This window comes from Cylas formicarius, unplaced genomic scaffold (assembly GCF_029955315.1).
Source record: "Cylas formicarius isolate icCylForm1 unplaced genomic scaffold, icCylForm1.1 PGA_scaffold_12__32_contigs__length_19106922, whole genome shotgun sequence".
NCBI lineage: Eukaryota > Metazoa > Arthropoda > Insecta > Coleoptera > Brentidae > Cylas > Cylas formicarius.
The window spans coordinates 12,968,573-12,988,338 of NW_026844225.1; the positions used below are offsets into that span (position 1 = coordinate 12,968,573).

At 33.2% G+C, this 19,766-nt stretch overlaps 1 protein-coding gene across 8 annotated transcripts in view; it reads left to right on the top strand.

Annotated features, from left to right (window-relative positions):
* The window catches only part of LOC132695834 (latrophilin Cirl), a 129,573-nt gene that overhangs the window by 97,493 nt on the left and 12,314 nt on the right, over window positions 1-19,766 (top strand). For 6 of the 8 annotated variants that reach the window (XR_009617893.1, XM_060660346.1, XM_060660344.1 and 3 more), the window contains one exon: window positions 17,757-17,949. Coding sequence is in view for 6 of the 8 variants with exons in the window: in XM_060660346.1 (XP_060516329.1) it covers window positions 17,757-17,949 (193 nt within the window). In the remaining 2 variants the exon portion in view is untranslated. Of the gene's footprint in view, window positions 1-17,756; window positions 17,950-19,365; window positions 19,473-19,766 lie in introns of those variants that run through there. The other 2 variants (XM_060660347.1, XM_060660350.1) reach the window with 2 other exon arrangements.

Genomic DNA, 19,766 nt, shown 5'->3' on the forward strand with positions numbered 1-19,766 from the left:
ATTAAAACAACGAACCAGTCGAAGGCTCTCTATGTCCGTAATTTATTTACATTCTATTAAGATCTTGTTCTTCCCTTTTAAAGGCCTAATAAAATACATTCCATTTACTCATTCGTGGTACATTTTTGGAATTGCTCATTTCAAACGCAAAATATAAACACACTGATGCGGAATAAGGAATGTTATTCGACGTTGTTATCACTGAACGTCTTTTTAATTAACATCATTTTGGGTTTTCATATTGTCTAATTTCGAGAGTACGCCTGTTTCGGAATAGAAGGAACTCTATCAATTTTGAGGGCATTTCAATATCAAAATCTGTATCCCAAGCGGATTATGCATGTGGCTGCACCAATACACGCATTTGCCATATTACCTTAATGGAGATTTTCCCACTTGTTGGTTGGATTTTAATCCGAGAGATTTTCTCTTTCCCATGTAACGTCAATTCTGTTTCGCGGGTTTGCTGCAAATCGTGTTTTCCTACCGAATTTGATACATCATTTATTAATTTTAGAGAAATGCTTTTTTAGGTTCCGTATCGCAATTTTCGAAAATATTACTTCTAAAAAAAATTCCAAATTTTTCCTTTTAGTCGATTTTCTATTTTGGTCGATAACGTCGAGATTTGTTGGTGTAAAATGGTGGTTAAATTATTATTTATGCATTAGTGGTGTTTTAGGCGTGGCATAGATTTAAATGACCGGGATGTATTTTATCGATTCACGTATTTCCGTAGCAATGACAGATAATTGTGGACTATTAATCTCTAACATGCATGGAATAAAATTGACTTCACATTTAATCACTTAATGATATACGTCCGACCATTTTATGTCGCGTTAGAGGTAAAAGAACTCTTGAAATTTCAGTCCGCTATTAAGGCATTGCAAATATGCACCGCATTTGTTTTTCTCGCTCATTTTCTTTCTCTATAAGTCATTTGAATCGTTTAACAAAAACATCTGTCTGGCTTGTCGGGATGTAGTGTTTTAGAAAAAAGACACGGATGAGTGGAATATTAAAATTGCAGTTGGTATAATAATTTCTGCGCGATACGCATATAGAGGTTAATTGTTGCTGGGATAAGATTAGTCCTTGTTGATGGTAATAAATGTGGGAAAAAATTTGTCGTGTTTAGTATAAGCAAGCTACTTTGTATTATGTGATGTAATTAACTTGTTCTAAGTAGGTGGCATTAATTTGCTGAAGAATCTTGTTTCAAATTTTAATCTTATTACAGAGCAATTATACTTTTCGGTCGAAAAAATCCATTTCTGTTCTCGTCATTTAAGTGACTTTGAGGGAGAATGGATGGTATGTCCCTCCATGTTGACAGAATTGGACGTAGAAGAAACCCTTGAAAATCAATTTTACAATTCTATTGAAACCTGCATATCAAAAACAGAACAAATTTTTGAGGTGTCGCAATGTAGTCCTCATATGCAAAAATGTCTAGATCGGTAATCACTCGAAAGGCAGGATTCAATCAGATTTTGAATTTGATCCGTCAATTCGAATATAATTTTTAAGATTTTCTTGAGTTATATTTATTTTTTGGTACATCTTTCCTTAGATTCTGGATGCCATTGAATCAATGTACAATTAATTCGAAAACCAATTTTGAATCCTTGCTGACGAAACTAGCTCTGAAGAGGATGATATTTTTGATAATTTGATCAAGAACCTCAAAAAGCTGGAGTTCCTAGAGACTATCTTCGTGAACCCAATAGGTAATCGTTCTTTTGTGACTCGCAAGGCTGTGAGAATTCAAATATCTAATTCTTAGTGTAGATCTTAGATTCTTTGTCATTCAATCCGATGTTGTTATCGAAAATGTCAGCGTATTTTTCTTCGAATTAAGAAATTTTAATTGATGGGGATTGCTTCATATCGATACTCTTGGTTTGATATTTTTATTTATTCAAACATCGTCGAAATAATGAGGTAATGCAGAAGTAGCATTTAAAAGTTTGCGAGACCATTGAATAATGAGCGGCTTAACGATTTGTGCTCATTATCGAATGTAAAAATAAACGAAAGGAAGACGTAATTCATTATGCCGCCATATCACGGTTAATATTCCTTTTTAAAGCGATATTATTTTGCCGGAAAAATCTGACGGTATTGGAGTCGAACTTATCCTTGCATATTCGAATTATTTGAGTGTGGAAATAACGGGACCGGGGAAAATAAAAAGGAGTTGAAGCGGTGTCGTTGGAAGTTAATACAGCGTTAACTTTGTCGTCGTATATTATGCATTTTCCGAAATTAGACATAAATTTAATCAGCATAAATTGGCAACACATACGTAATTGGTGTGAAAGTGTCCAGAGATCCGTGTAATACTCAATGAATTATCCGATTATGATGGTTAAATGCTTATTCCATGCTTTTATAACCATTTTGTCGTATAGCTCGTATCCAGTCCGCCCTGTTTATCGCTTGCATATTATGTGTTTACACCCCACCAATTGGCTGTATAAATCTCTGCTGTATATAGGGTAAAATCGCGTAACAAACGATAACGTTTTAATTAAAAACGTACAGCAAATCGGACAAAGGATAGAGTTACCGGTGTAATTTTTCTTGTAGGCTCGGCGAATTTCTGTTAATTAGGCCTTTCGGCAGAGATCAGCTTATTTATTCTGCCCCCCTCGTCGAAAGCAGCAGCCCCTCCATGGAGAATGTAAAAACAAACTTTTAGGCAACAACGTAGCGTTATATCAAATCGAAAAACCTTTCTCGATTGCACTTATTAAAAGTTCTCGGACAATTATCCCATTCGAAATTTCTCGTTTCGCAATTTTCGTACGAATTCCAAAACAGAACGACGAAGAGGACTTGAAAACTATGGTATTAGGTGAAGAACTCTCTTCTAAAGTCTGATTCTGACAAAGGCGATGCGAAATCTCCAAAACTTTTAAATTCTCTCTTATAACGGATGAATAATTTTTATGGGTTATGTATCAACTGCACGAATCCTTTTTTCTGATAAAATTCAAGTAAGCGCTCTCGTGGAATTTTACAAAAGATTTTGAATAAAACTTCGCAACAAATTTAAATTCCCTTCGATCTCGGAATCCTTGTTTAAAACTTTCCAACTAAACTTTACGCCGGGATGTTTTGATACATTTTTGCTGAGATTCTGAAGTAAATCTACTAATGCGACCGAATTAACTAAGTAAAAACTAATTTAATTTTATATTTAGTCAAAAAGTACGTTTAAGTTTTACAAACGCAGCTGTCATATTGTTTATGAACTTTATTTAAAATTAATAATTATCAAAAATTCGCAACAAAAAAAATCATATTAAAAAGGAAGTAAATTCTGTAAATGATCGAAAAGATATTAGTAACAATTACATAAACTCTTATAACATTATAACCATCAAAGTCAAAATATTCATATAAATTATTTCAAGAATAATAAGAAACTTTTATTTATAAATATATAACGGTTCCGTGTTCTCTGAACTGAAAATATAATTAATGTTAAATGTATCCTCAAATTAAACCTTGTTTTTTTTAGAAACGTTGAAAATATAACATGTATAAATGAATTAATACTTCTTGGTTCTATACAGGAGTATAGAAATACGTTTTATGTTGGCAAACAACGTGCGTCCCAAAAATGTCGTACCAAACTTTGTGGTTTTGCTTCGTATTCTAATCAGACAAGTTGTGATTCGTCGGCATTTGATTAGCAACACTCCAATTAGCTCGAAGGTTCCTTAAAAAGGGAGAAAATGAAGCCCATTCTTTACGCAAGAGTCCTGCTAGACTATGGCAAGCCATCAAACGAATAACAAAAACTGGTGATATCCTACCGGTTTTTCTATTTAGGGATTTGCCACACTTTTCTTTAAAATAATGAAGTCCACTTTCGTTTACCGGCGAAGTATTTGTAAATGAAATATGGTTCCCACTTGAAACGGTTAGGGTGAGAAACGTATCTCTCGTAGGTATTGAAGGTAATTTTATTATGTGTTTATTTAATTAAAAAGGACATGTGTTAGATGCGCTGGTTTTGTTCGTCCGAACGGCGAGGAATGCGTTTCACTACGCTTCTAGTGTCCCTTTGGTCTATAAGCGCAGAATGGACAACAAATTACCGCATTTATTCCTTATTACGTCATCTTGTAGAATGCTAATGTAAAGATTAATGATAATTAATGTTACAAAACTCACATAAAATATGTTTCAAACGTAATTAAGCATATAAATATTCCTTTAGATACCACCTCGCGTATTAGATAGTAACACGATATGTTTTTGTGCGATAATATATACTATTTAATTTTAAATTTTTGATTTACGTGCAAATTGCGTTATGTACTGGGTGTACCAATGGCACACAGTGAAACCGAGGATTTCCTAAATAATGACCGAGGTGAAAATTATTTTAATTCTATTTTGAACCAATATTTTTGCATAATTTTGATTTATAGATAATTGTAAGTATATTGTGGAGGACCATCCTTGCGGTACCAGCGTCATAACCTTTTTGTACCTGAGTGGAGTGTTTAAAAAATATATATATATGCGCTGCAAATGTTGCTCATATTGTATTTTTTTATGAACTAATAAAAATATACGAAAAATATTGTGAATAGTGCATTGGAGTCTTAACTTACTCATAAATGGAACTTTTGCATAAAAATTGGAATTCACCAAAATACAAAAATGAACCTTATTCGAAGTACCGAAAATTTCATGCAAAAATATTGGTTAACAGTATAGAAAAATCGAAAATTAGTGTTCACTTGGACGTCCTAAATCTGGGACAATCATAGGTTATAAAATTAAATAAATTGCCATTTTTTATAACTTTCTTTTGTAGTAACGGTCGCTAGTGTATGAGGAAGAGGTGTGAAAATACAAATTTAATTCAGGAAACGCAAAGAAAACGCTTTTGCAATATTATCTCGTGCGAAGTATCGGTTTGTACGAGCTAAAATATGTAAGTCATATTTTATAAAAATTTTAAAATAACTTGTAATACAATTAGTCGTATTGTTATAAAGAACAATGTCGTTTTAAATTTTTATGAATACTAAGTAACTACTTAAGGTGTTTTAAATTGAGCAAATTTGTTTTCCCTCATTTTATAAATCCGTTGAATTAATTCCGTTTATCCAACATGTATAATTAAAACCCGTCATTCTTTGTCCGTTCTAATTCGGATTGAGATAAAAATTAGCATCGCAGATGGAGGGACCGTGGTTCACGGCGAGAGATTTATGAATTTATAAATTTGCTTATAAATATCGATCAACCGTTCAAGTTTTTACCCGAGACGGTGCATATTTTCCGTGACCATCGACAATGTGCCACCAACAACTGACTAAAAACCGTCACTACGGTAAGCAAGAAGGATTTGGCGGTATTGATTTATCTCCATCGCCATCGCATCGCCTCATTCCCGATCCCAACACTAAAAGGGGTTCCTTTTTACCGCATTCACCGCTATTTCATCATACCAACACCCTCGACTTTACCCGGTTTTGTTCATTCAAACCATTCAAAACCAAATCGGGCTTATTTTTATTGAAGTCTCTCATCCACACGTATATCGGGCGACGGTTTATTTTTTGCTTGCCGGTTCCGGTCCTTACTTTAATTCTCCGGGACCTCGGAAGGTCTCGATAGTACAAAGTAAAACACAGCTAATTTAACCGAGGGTCCCAGATACTCTTCCGATAGCCGTTTCGCCAATAAGTTTTACTTAGATAAAAACCTGCTGATTTCCACTTTGTTCGCATTTTTCTCGAAACAAAGGGACAACAGGGCTCCGTATTAAGCACGGCACTATTTACGATTAACCTGTCCTTTTTTGCACCACCAGTTCTTAATGTTTTTGAGAATTCCGTTTTGAAATTATATGGTATGCTAGGTAGATTTAGCATTAGCTCTACCGACAGCTTACCCCTGCATTTTTTGCAAATAAATGTATCCGATTGTATTTACTAAGATAAAAAGTTATAAGGGTGGTCTAATGTGCCTTTATTTTCGCGACACTTTTATTTTTATAGTTTTTTGCATGATTTTTCAGAATAATGCTGATTACTCAACGAAAATTGGCTTTTTGACATGAGAAATTTGAAATTGTTTTTTGTACGGCCCCGTATTATAATCTTCTTGTTGGAAGTCGCTAGAAGCGTCCTTCGCCTCCTTCATTAAAAATGTGAAACAATTCTAATAAGAGGGAAAAAAAACAAGAAGGAAATACATTAATTTTTTTGTTTCTTATCCGTATTGTTTGTATTGTTTTGTAAAAAATACAAACATACAATACAATTGATAACCTGTATCCGGAAACACACTTTTTATCTCAAAAATATTTATACTTTAACAAATATTTATCTAATTATTATCAAGCGAATGATTTTTAATTAAAATCAAAAATACATTAATTTTTGTTAAGCAAATATTATATGCAGAGTTGGAAATATATGTGGGTTTTAATTTAGTAACATTCAGCATATAACAAGTGTTTCGAACCACAAATGGGAGTAAAACATGCCTGACAGGGTCATTCCATGACATTTGATTACAACTTTTGGTTACATGTTTTACTAAACATATCATTTTCTGATCGAGGCCCCTCCCGCTGCTTTAATCCATTCGGTGAATATTGTTTCCGTTTTTATTTAGCAAAGCAAGGTCAAGAATCGTATCGAATTCTCTCATAAATACTGTCATTGTTTTAGATTTACGGCTAGCCAGCTAAATGACATTCCCCCGTCTGATTTGATGTACCCACTCGTGTGCAAAGAGCTGCTTTTATTTTCAACGGGGCTCCGATTTTACGCTTTTAGTGGGACCCTTTAGAGGTGTCATCGTTTTATATAGAATCTGCCATGGGATTACTCGATTTTAATTGCCGTTACTTTGCGAAAATCGGGATTTGTTTATAAAAGCGCTTCATTTCCGAGTTCATTTCCCCTTTCAAGCTTCCCGCTTTAGATAAACATTCGCTTTTGGCATTGTCTATTGTTTCTCTTCCTTTTACGTATTATTTATCGTCTTTGAAGGACCTTTATTGGCCACAACAAAGAAGACAACCACCCGAGACTGAAATTTGAGTTTTTCGAACGTGTTTCCACTTCGCAATTCGTTATAAACTTCTAACCAAAACTATCTCGTATACGCTTCAAGTTGGGAATCTCAAAACCGATGATTAAAACTTTTAGGCAATAGTTTTAATCATCTCTTGTGATGATGCTAACACAGTTAGCAAAACGCGCACCAGGCGATAAGTGTTTTAATTTCGTTAAAGTGATGCGCAGTTCATACAACATGTTCCAATTTCTAACGTAGTTTGTCTTCTTTCACCTATTAGTTTACTACAGAATCGTTTGCAAATGAAACAAAACAAAAACCGTACGCTACAGTTTTATTTAACGCCCTGTATGCACCGCCGTAAGCCGAATTGCTCAGTTAAGTCAATGTTCGCTTAGTTCGCTGGTAAACGTGGCAGAATTCTTCACAATCTAAACTAGAGTTACGTAATTATTTGCTTTAAATCCAGCTTTGAACGACGGGATTTATGGACATAAAAGGAAATGTGCTTACACCTGTTTATCTAGTACCTTATAATATTAATGAAGACAAATATCGAAAATTTTATGGCGAGAGCTACATACACTCGCTCCGCGAAAATTATGAATCTAACGGCTACTAAGTTTTATACAGAGCGTCTTAACAATTACCAACCTTGTGCGAAGCTTTTGATGTATTAAAAACCTCTTTTTAGACCGGCAGCCAAATTATTTTTTGCATATTTGAGCAAGGCTTTTGATGTAGTTGGGTTTTATATTTTATTAAATAAATTAAAACTTTTATTAAAGGTGGAAATCAATTCATCAAAGTTAATAATGTTAAAATTACCTCGGGAATGCCGCAAGGTACAGTATTGGGGCCGCTGTCCTCTCTATATGCCTTAAACTTAAAACTTGCCAATCGTTTTTACTTTCGCAGAGGATACTGCTTTAGTCTACACACACACAGGTGCAGAAGAAAGTGTTCTGTGTGGAGAGGTCAACAGTGACCTCAGAAAATATGTGGTATTATATATAAAACAAAATTTATGGCGTTTAAGCAAAAAAAAACAAATACGCATTCTAAAGATAAATATTAATAATACACCTCTATCCGCAAAGACTTTTTTTTATATCTCGCTTTATATACAAGAAACCAAATATCTTGGGCTGAGTTCGCTTCTGGAAATCAAAATAAAAAAAAAATATGTGTGTCTTTAATTTGAGTTCACTTCGGAAAATCGAACAATCTAAATTAATATTAAAAGTACTAAATAATGAACAAAAATGTAATGCATCAATAATTTTATCTAATCAAGTGCTTAACTATGAGACGAAAATTGTAAGCAATGTATATCAGATTAACGAAAGAACCAATATAGGACTGCATAATTTCTATTGTAAATGCATCAAGAACTTTTAATGATTTACCAAGAGATGTAACGTCTGCATATAAATTGAGTTTCTTTGTTAAAAACTTGTAAATTATGTTGTTAGTATACAGATTCAGTTAGTTAATTCTCTCGAGGCCAGCGCTTTATATATATATATATATATATATATATATATATATATATATATATATATTTGTTATATCGATATTTGTTAAATAAAGATTTGTTGATATATATGTATATATATATATATATATATATATATATATATATATATATATATATATATATATATATATATATATATATATATATATATATATATATATATATATATATTTTTTTAAACAAATCTTTATTTAACAAATATATTATTATATTATATTAGATCGACATAAAGAGGAAAACTAATTCCGATAGTAAAACCAAAAGAACAATATAAATACTTTAATAACAATTTCTCGAATCAGTACTTATTTAACAATATAAAATTTATTCAATTAAATTTTAACGTGCCAAATAATATTGAGAAATATGTTATGTAAAGCTCGCACGTAATGTCAAAGGTGGGGATGTTCCTACAATACCCGTAGCACTATAAAGTGTATTTGCAACAACGTAATTAATATTTCTGTTTAAACCTTTTATTGCGGCGTTTTGCAAGTTTCTTTATAAGAAAATGCGTATTTTGCAATTTAAAGGCGGAGACCGCGAATCGTTTTAAGCCTGCTAGAAAAATGAACTGACAAAAGGTAAATCATGGAGTTATGGCGAGCGGTTTCTAATCATGAATAGCCGGTAACAGATATTCTTTATGTACGTGAATAGATTTATATTGTGTAATCCGAAGTTGTAAATAGCTTACGATTTTTTTTTTGAAAGGTCGTGTTAAAATTAGTCACTGCAAATTTACTGATCCGAAGACCTTGACATATTATATTTAATAATTTTATTGATATTGATTTCCAACATACGAGCAATAAACAATGGTTAATTATTTACAATAAAGCAATTTATGGTAATGAATTGAGTTGAGGATGATGTCAAATTCGAAGGTGAAATAACGAATTCAAATTTATTTCAGTTTGTAATTCAAACCGCTTGGAATACAAATGGTTGACCGAAGATGGAGAAAATCAGAGGTTTTTGAGCATGTCGCGAATTAAAAGTCAACCTTTTTTGTAACGCCAGTACTGAAATACAAATAACCTATTTAATTAATGCCCATTAAGTATAAAAAATATCTCTTTTATCAAATCAGGCCCCGCTGTAAAAAGCCACTAAACTCGTAGTAAATATTCAAAAAAGAATGCCTTCGGTATGCGTAGTTATTTCGTAGTCTCTAAAAAAACCCTTAACCACCTATTTGTTTTCAATACATTAGTTTTCTGAACAGGTACCCAGCGGTTCTGATTAGCAGTACCTGTTCTTTTATAGTCGTTTTCATTTCAATGAATATTTTCGTGGTGGGTATCGAATATGTAAGTTTGTCTTGTGTGTCAGTTTCTTTCTCAAACCGGTCTAAAAGCGAAACACCAACTGTTCCCCGTCCGCAAGGTTGCCGGCTCGTCGGGTACTTTTAAATCGTACTTCGATACCATCAATGTTGCCAATACCTTGCATAAAATTAACTAGTTCGGTTTTAAGTCGTTCTCCTTCTTTTACTGTAGATAACCTCGTTGCTCTTTTCCCAATTGGATTCTGTAGGTACGATTCCCGGTATTCTGCTGCGGTACCGATGGTACCAAAATTTACGTACATTCATGATGTACAAGCTTCTTCGTCACCCATTAAACGGCCTAATTGCTTGTATCCAAATGCGCGGTTGCTTTCGGTAGTAGTTTTAACATGTCGTGTTTGGTACCTACTTTCATTATCTGCACTTTCGATCTGGCAACCATGCAACCGGTGCATCCTATATGGAAACATTGGTAACGCTTTGCGAACTGCATGTATTCCGAAATTCCAACGACTTCCATCTCTAAATTGTTCTTAATTATATAGGGTGGGCTATCGAAGTGAGACCCCCTAACTGTTATGTTTTTAAATCATTGAATTTTATGACTTTTTTCTCTTAAATGGCCTCGTCCTGGTTATGACCGGACGAGCCTTTTTAGCTAATTTATCTCGATCCTTCATAAAGGTAATAAAATAAAAAAAAAAATTCAAAATTTTCTCCGTCACTTACAATTTGTAGCGTTATTTTAATCCGTTACATTATTTTTATACCACATAGAAGGATTTTCGTGTTAAGCCGTAACAAAGGAACATTCGAGTGATTGTAAAATCACAATAATACCCAAAAGAGGATTGTAATTTTAACAATTTTATAGCAAAGTAAAGCCGGCGGAACTGTTTACGAGAGAAATATCGAAAATAAAATAAACGAGACCGATACTGTATCTAGACTTTTACGAGTTTCTTTCTTTCTTTATATCTTTTATATGGGTATTTTATTGATCTATTATTAGGCTTTATTTGCCGAAGAAGTGCATTTATCCGAATATTTGCCAGCTTAAATAAGCTGAATATGAATCGATCAGACCTTTCTAGCAATAGTCCCAATGGTTATTCGTTTGCGTATATTGCTTGAATAAAGACGCAAACTTTCTGAAAATCGATACTTTTGAAGCCGCAGATTGAACAATTGTCTCTCATTAAAAAGATACGCACGTATATTCCGGTTGAAAATATTCCAGGCGATCAAAATATTGTAATTAAAATGAATTTCATCGCGAAATATGTTGTTCCACACTAAACAAACTCATAACCTAATTTATTCGTATTTTATGATTTTAAAATTTAATTTATTTGCCTATATTGCATTAATATAAATTACCGAAATTTCGTTTGTTTCAATATTCATGCCGAGGACTGCTCCGACGAATACCAACCGACATTCCAATAATTATTTACGTTACCGAGGTCCAAATAATTTTCTACAGAAATTGCTGTAAATATAATATAGCTTATTATTTACTAAAAATACACATCCGTGCAGGTATTATTCATTGATTTTCATAGATTAACTCTAATTGCTAAAACGGGTTTAATATTCAGTAGATTATAACCTGTAATTTTTCAAAAAAAGTAAATAAATAACTTGCATGGTATGGCGAGCGAAATAAAAATATTGACTTGTTGTTTTCCCTGAATCGTTAAACCGACACTTAAACCGTTGGTTAGTTAGCTCATTGACTTGAAATTCCGACCACAGAATTTATTAGTTTTCACATTTTCGCTAATTTTCGTTAATAAATATGCTGCGAAAAGTATAAATAAAAACAGGGAAAAAATGCCAAAGCTTCCATGTAATTGTGAAAAAATAAAAAAGAACCAAAAAATAAGGTAGTCCTGACAGAATAATTTAAAGAAAAGAAAGGAGCAAATGAAATGAAAATAAAAAGGAAAGAGAGAGAAGGAGTAATAAAATTAAATCGAAGTTTTTGTTTATAGATATTTTTATTTTTTCTGTATATTAGAAGAATCAGAAAATTTGAAAATATCTATAATTTTTAATTTAAATTGTTCTGTCAGGACTACCTTATTTTTTGGTTCTTGGGTTTGGTGGGATCTATTTGTCTATTTTTTGATTTAGCAAGTCAAACTTATTAAGCAGAGCATAGATTTTCAATTTTTGTGCTTAAATTTGCATTTTTGCTTGTGCTTAAATTTGCATTTTTGCTTTCAATGTGGACGTTTCGGGTTAAATAAGAAGTAAAGGCAGAGCCTTTGTCCTAGTGAAGTATTGGTTTTTAGTAGGGGGAGAAACTATAAACTAGAATGTCATCAACATTAATAATTGTATTTCATTAAATTAAATTATATATTATATTAAGAAAAAACTTACAAGATTGGTCAGTAACCCATGGCAGTATTGGAATTTCTATTGGAGGCCTATATAAAAATAATAAATCAAATATATGTTTAGCGTGAAAAATTCCCCACTGCTTTTCCCAAGCCAAAGGTCCTTTTTCTGTCTCCACGCGACAGGTAACAAAATAGATGTAATTTTTTTTAGGTTTTCAACTAATTATATTAAAATTTAAGTTATGATTAAGCATAGCATCGCTTTTATTAAGTGGATTTTTATGTAAATTTTTATATGCCAAAAATGTTCCGGACACGAACCGGTTTCTCTGTTAATTTAATTTACTAGTAGAACGATTAATTGATAAAATAGTCAAATTATGTTTATTGTCCTCTTAAAAGATGTCTCATAACGATAAATTTTTAATTTGTGCTTCGCTATTTACGCATTCATTTACATAGATAGTAAAATGAAAAGCGAATGATTAATGAGCCTCTCGTTTTGGTGCAATACTTCATCGTTTAGTTGCTACAGTTGCTTAAGAGATAATTGGATTAGTGACCGCCGCTATGTAGATTGTAAATTGTATGTAACAAATACCCGTTCGCATATTATCCGCTCCTGATTTTCTTTCCTAATTTTTTGAAGCGCAAAAATGCAATATCATACTTTATTGAAGAAGTTCTTCAAAGCCGGCCGTCGCATACAATGTGTTAAATTTCGCTACTTTTGAAGCACTGATGATACATCAGGACGTAAAATCTCACATCACTTGTTAAAGTATTTAACAATGGCAGCAGTATGCTGGTTTAACAATAAGCCATATTTTTAAAAGTCGTCGAGACTGTCGTCCAAATGGCGTCGAATAAATTTCTTCGAATGCCTGCTCATTTTTGTGTGCTGCCGTTTCCCTTCTTTGCCCGATACCTAATTCATATTTGGCAGGTATTTAAATTGCGCTCGCATGCAAATCGGCATTTCATATATTTATTTCGTTTAGTTGACAAGCTAGTGCGCAATAAATTAAAAATGCCTCGTCTCTGTATTTTTGTAACGTTCTGCTCGACATCAAAGGGTCTAATTTTGATAATAAAGGTTTTGCGGGATTTCTTTTATTTTGCTGTTAAAATTGTTGCTTATTTTAATAAAAATATCTGTATTTTTTTTTGTGTACTACGATCGAAGAAATTTCAACAAAAATAACGAAATATTTTCTCTTTTAGTAGTTCTTGGTGGTTATACACAACCCGATATCTAAGAAAAATACAATGTATAATGTATATGTAAAAGTTTCATTTTTTTAATAAAATATGCACCGGGTGTCCCAGATGGTCCTAAAAATTTGAAAAAAAAAAGCAAATCAGCCAAGAGAAAAGGCTAGAAATCGTTTTTGACCTTCTGAAATGATGCTTTTGTAAACACTATTTTAAATCTAAGACAAACTGAAATCTTTTTTGTTAGATGCTTTTCATTCTATCTCTAAAAGTTTTGGGGGGTGCTACAATATTTCTTGAAATAATTGTCAACTCCAAAATGGCTTAATATATTTTAATGTGCTTGGAGTCGTTAAAAATGGCTATTAAACGTGCTATGAGAGTTACCTCGTCACCAGATGGCGTTTTGTGACATTATGACACAAAAAAGAATTATCTGAAAAAAAAATTAAATGCAAAGATATTAATTTTTTACGTCAAACAAGAGCCCGACGACCCAGCGGAAACCACATTTCAATGTCTGTATCCTAACCTAAAATATGAATAAATGAATTTAAAATTCAAAAGAAGTTGAATTTTTGTAAGCTTTCCCCTCTACGAGTTGTTAATCAAATAAAAATCCTTTGTTTCTATTAGTTTTTTTTGCAATGCCATACTTGCACAATAGTGTTTATTATCTTTTTTTTTTTAAATAAAACACTATATTTAGTCACTTATCAATAGTGTTAAGGAGTAACAAAGTTTACGTTTTAAGTGGTAAGTAGAAAACCATAAAAAAATCCTTTGACAGAAATTATTTATTCCTAATTGCCATAAAAACATTTTTTTCCCACCAGATGTTATTATAATAGTTTACTTTTTTAGTAGGCTGTAAAATTCGACAAATCGGAAGGTATCTGACAAACCTCTATTTTCTAGTCGTTATTTGATGCTTCTGAAAATCTCTTATCTACCATTTTAAATATTCGAAGTTTAAGTTTATCTAACCTTTGAGTTACCATATTGCGACTGTGTTCATTGCATTACAAATGTCTTATTGGACTGCCGAAGAATACTTTGTGTTGGTTGTGTTTTCCCAGTGTCATCAAAACATATGTGTCGCTAAGCGAGTACAACCTGCAAATTAACCAAAAGGAAGACATTGTAGTAGAATGGTATTTCTAAAAGACCACTATCTACACCCTTGTGATATTGAATTATATCAGGCTATTGTAGAAACTAATTTTGATAGGTAATTAATTGGCTAAATTCTATACTAGATGGGGATCCCACTTTTTATCTGAAATATTATGGGCCTATGAAGCTACTTTTTCGGGTAATGGAGGAGTCAAGTTGCATAATATGCGCCGTGGTCGATATTTCTCATATTTCGTTTTGGTTGTTTGGAATGTTTATATTTGACTCGCGTTATTTATCGGTCTAACCTAAACAGTTATAATTCTGTCATTCGTAATATTGAGAACCCATTGGAACCTACTTTGGTATTTTTCTGGAACGCGAATCGGCGAAGATAGTTTGGCTTTATAAAAGCACTGTTTAGGTCGGATGTTAGGTAACTCCGATAGTTTATTTTGATTGGCTATTTTGTAGTTGATCTAGCGGGTTGCGGATCGTTTATTAATCAGAACCCGCGCCACCGGGTTTCTATTTCTATTATATTATTTTCATTATTTCTTACGATCTCCGACATGCATTATTGGTCTCCAGTGAATCCTCATTGGATGCGTGCTTTATGGGAGCATTTTTGTTTAATGGTAAAGTGAATGGCCATATTTGTTTAAACTTTTTACGAAACCACTTGCCGATTTTATTAGAAAAACCTTTCCTTTACAAACAAAAAGCTGCAACACAATAAATGTCTAACACACAGACTTACCCAAACCGTTGAATAGGAAGTGGCAGTTTGTTTCCGTGGCCTGCCAGATCTCCAGACCTTACTGTCCTGGACTTTCACTTTTGGGGTAGAATAATAGATATTGTGTTGTGCAGCTTTATGAAATACACAACCCAAGATAGATTTCTGCATTGTCCTTTCAGTCAATTTTGTTGTGTTGCATTAGGTTAGGATAAAGATATTGAGATTCGGTTTTGAATGGGCTTTTGGGCTTTTGCTTGGCTATCTGTCTGTCTTTGTCACAGCATGTTTGATAGCCTTAGAAAAGCCATTTTTAACGACTCCAAGCTTATTAAAATCTATTAAACCACTTCGGAGTAATAGGCATCTATTTCCGGAAATGTTGGAGCACCTCCACTACATTCGTGGTGGGGATGGAGTAAAAAGTATCCAATAAAAAAGGTCTGAATTTGTCTAAGTTTAAAGACAGTATTCACTCTAAGTATCGTTAACATAAGGAAATTTTCCAGAAAATGTCGACGTCGTTGCTAAATAAAACGCAATAAAAATCGAAAACATCGAGAATATTAAAGAGAAATTTACCGATACGCACCCCTCTGCCTCCCGCTTCTTCAATATTGAAATTAACTTTCTGCGTCCTTTGAAAACGTTTTCGAATAATTTAAAAAAAATACATTACAGTTTTTTAATTTCCTTTTTAAACGGTTGTATCTCGTTTAATTATTAATGTTTAGATATGTTTGTCTTCATATTTCAACTTGTCTTTAATCAATTGAAAACTGTGACACTAAAGAGTACTGTAAAAAAATAAATTATGGTAGTATTTTTCTTGGGTTTCGAAAACAATTATTTGGGAGTAGTAACTATCATGTTTGTCAACACGGATTTGTATCAATAAATGCCATATAATAATATCGATTAATTGTCAGTGCGCCACGGGCGCACTTAAAACGCAAGTATCTGTTGCTTATTTAAATTTCATTTTACCATGTTTATTTGTCTTTACGGCAATATTCCCGACGGTTCTGTGAAAAGAAAAAAGGACACGCAACTAATAATTCCATTATCACGTATACTATTGCAGCATCATGCAAATACTTTGCATTTTAACTACTTCGGCCGTAAAATAAGTCTTCCGTCTTCTTCTTAAGCGTTTCTTCGAAACGGAAGGCATGTTATTCCGCAATGGTTGCGACTTACAAATTAATTTGAATTGTATTTTTTTTCTACGGTTTGTATGAATCGTGAATCAGTCAAAGTTTATAATAAAACACGAGACAACGCCAAACACAACGTGCGTAGTTGCGTATGACCAATTTGAAAGTCGCTTGTTTTGACGTGCGTATAATTATTCAAAGGCATACCGCGTTATATATATGTATATATTACCTTCACGATTTCTTTTACGTTAACCAAATATTTGGAACTGTTCAATTGAGTAAAATCCTAATACTCTTATGTCTCTTTTTATTGCAAAAAAAAAGTGCCAGCCTCGGCTATTGTACAATAATTACGGAAAAGAGAGAAGAGCATAGCATTTTTATATATGGAAAAAACATTTTATGGTGTCCAGCGAAAAGAAGTCTATTAAAATTAAAAAAAAATATATCAACAAAACTAATAAGAGTCACCAACTGGATATACAAAGACTCAATTATGTGGCTAAATTTTGTTCTTATATAATTAAAATGGCCTAGCAAGGAAACAAACAACTTGTTAAATACTAATGAATAACAGAGAACGGAATGAAAATGAATAAGAATAAAACAAATGTAGAGAGAGAAGAGAGAGGAAGGCAGGAAGGAGAACTAAAAGATATAATCAAATTGATGTATTATCAGTGTGAAATTGGGGAAAAGGAGATGAAATACTGTATACTAGAAATTAAGTTCATGGAGAAATATATATTCTTTGAAAATGTCCCACCAGCTTGGCACTGATCTTGCAGTACCAGCTGGAAGAGGATGAGAAAATTAAACGCCTCCGAAAAGACCAAAGAGAACGTCCGAGAAAGACAGCGGGGACAAATTTGAAGAAGGGCAGCAGCAAAACACCGATGGAAAACAGAAACGATTGGAAATGATTTAATGTATTAATTGTAATTGTTTTTATTCATTGAACGCCGAACAGAACCAAAGGATATCGTGTAAATTTCTTGTTTATTTAGACATTTAATATGTCTGCTAGTTCTCCAAGAACAAATTATTTTGATAACCTTGTTGCAGAAATTTGCAATTTTATTGATTATTTTATTTGTTTGTAACTCCAACTCCCAAATAAATAAATAGAAATGAAAAAGGCGAAATAAATCACAATCGTGCTTGATTAGATCGAACATTAAACTTCGAGTTCGTTCCCAAAAGTTATTAGCTTGTTCCCAAAGTTTGGTTGTTTGAATAACAATCGAAGTACGGTAATGTAAAGTTGTTTTTGTTTCAGAACAATACCGATATGAAACAGCATACGCATGCGAAGGGAAAACTTTAAAAATCGAATGCAAAGCCGGCGAATTGATTAAATTGATTCGAGCTAATTATGGACGATTTTCGATAACTATTTGCAACGATCATGGAAATACCGACTGGAGCGTTAACTGCATGTCACCGAAATCTTTGAGGGTCCTCCACAACAGGTGAGTAAACTTCCGTAGGTACTTGCTATAAGCTAAACGCGGAAAATCGACTCGAAAACTGATACTAGAATGCGTACATCGCATTAAAATGTGCCTGGTTATATTTTATATTAAAAATTCAACAGAAAATTCCAAGAATTTTATTTTCTGTCGTCGTATTTCGAGATGTTTTTCCGCCGAGAGCCAGACAAAACTTTCGCTTGCAGATTTTATTAACCCTGACTTCAGGGTGTTTATTTTAAGGGGTTGCCTTCGTTTTCACTTTCTATACGTTCGTTCAGTTCAGTTTAGCTTTACGCCTACGTTTTCGACTCGTTCTGTCTTTTTATCTGTGATAACATTGCTTTGTGTGTCCATTAACGTAGAAAATAGTTACTTTGAAAGAATTTAAAGTTGACAATTAAAATCGTGATCGGCAGGCGTAAAAATTCAAAAAGGCCTTTAATTAAACGAATAGGGTTAAACAAGTAAAAGTTTTTGGAAGTGTGTAATTAATGCGAATACAAAGTTCGGCATGTAACGTTTGTGCTTTTTTGTATCTGTCAGTATTGTATGTTATATCGTTTCGGAGTTGAAAATCTAAAAGGGTTTCATCGCTTTCGATAAAAATTGCTTCCTCTTTGTTCCGTCCATCGGAGTCATTAATATCGCTGCCTGTTTTGTCCACTGAAAACGTTTACCTTTCCTGTGTTTTATTAGTTCTTTTTTGTGAAAAGTTAACAGCATGACATTTTTTCGACTACCTGTACCCCTACCTAACGCGACGTCAACGAACAAAACGCGTTTTTATCAGCTTTGGTGCTTTCAAATAACGCGTCGTATTATCAGGAACCAAATTCGCGCATACCGTACCGTGCCGTACAAAATGGCCAACAATAAAAAAAAAGAGTTATTTTATTCATCCTTGAAGGCTTAACGCGGGTCATATGCGCTACGAGGTGTTAAACGGTTGATGTGCTTAGATCAACATGCCGGCCAATTTTGAATTTGTAAGTAACTTTCTATTACCTACCTTAATCACAAAGGTAGTAACATATACGATCTTTAACAGTCTCGGACCTTTCACGACTTTATCGTTCCTCTTTATTTTATCTAATTTTATTCAAATGTATAAAATTAAATGGATTTCAAAATGCGCAGGTTTATGGAAAAGTCTCGTATGACTTTTAAAATCCCCCATTCAATTTTATTGTTAACGCCAATCGATGTCTTTGATAACAGACTAACGGGAATAATAAAACATATGGAGGAGATATGCTTTTTCTGTTGTAAATAACATTTGATCGAGGCCGTGTATCACCGGTAGTTGTGATTCGCCAATAACAATATCACCGGGAAAAAAAGAACATTTTATCTGCTTGCTTCTGGTTAGCTTTAGCGCAGTCGACAAATGAACGCTACGAGTTTTATTTTCAGATGCTCTTTTAAGAGAAACTGTACGGTAGAATTGAGCAACAGCATTTTCGGTGATCCATGCCCGGGAACCGACAAATATATCGAAGTACACTATTTTTGTGATAATGGTAATTTCCGTGGAACGATATTGAATATAACATACAATATTGTCAGAAGCGAGGAAGTATCATTTTACCGTTTAATTGCAATTCGTTTGATTAAACTGATGTCTGGCACCGGTCCAAATATTAAATCGACAGTTTTGATGGGTTTCTACATATAATGCGCGTTTTTTGTTTCTTTTTTCGTTTTCGATTTCCATCGGACGATTGCTGTTTTATTAACGTCGATTCAATGTAGTTGTGTCAACATTAGTAAGACCCGGGGAGTTTACACACGTCATTCTTGTACGAGAGTAATAT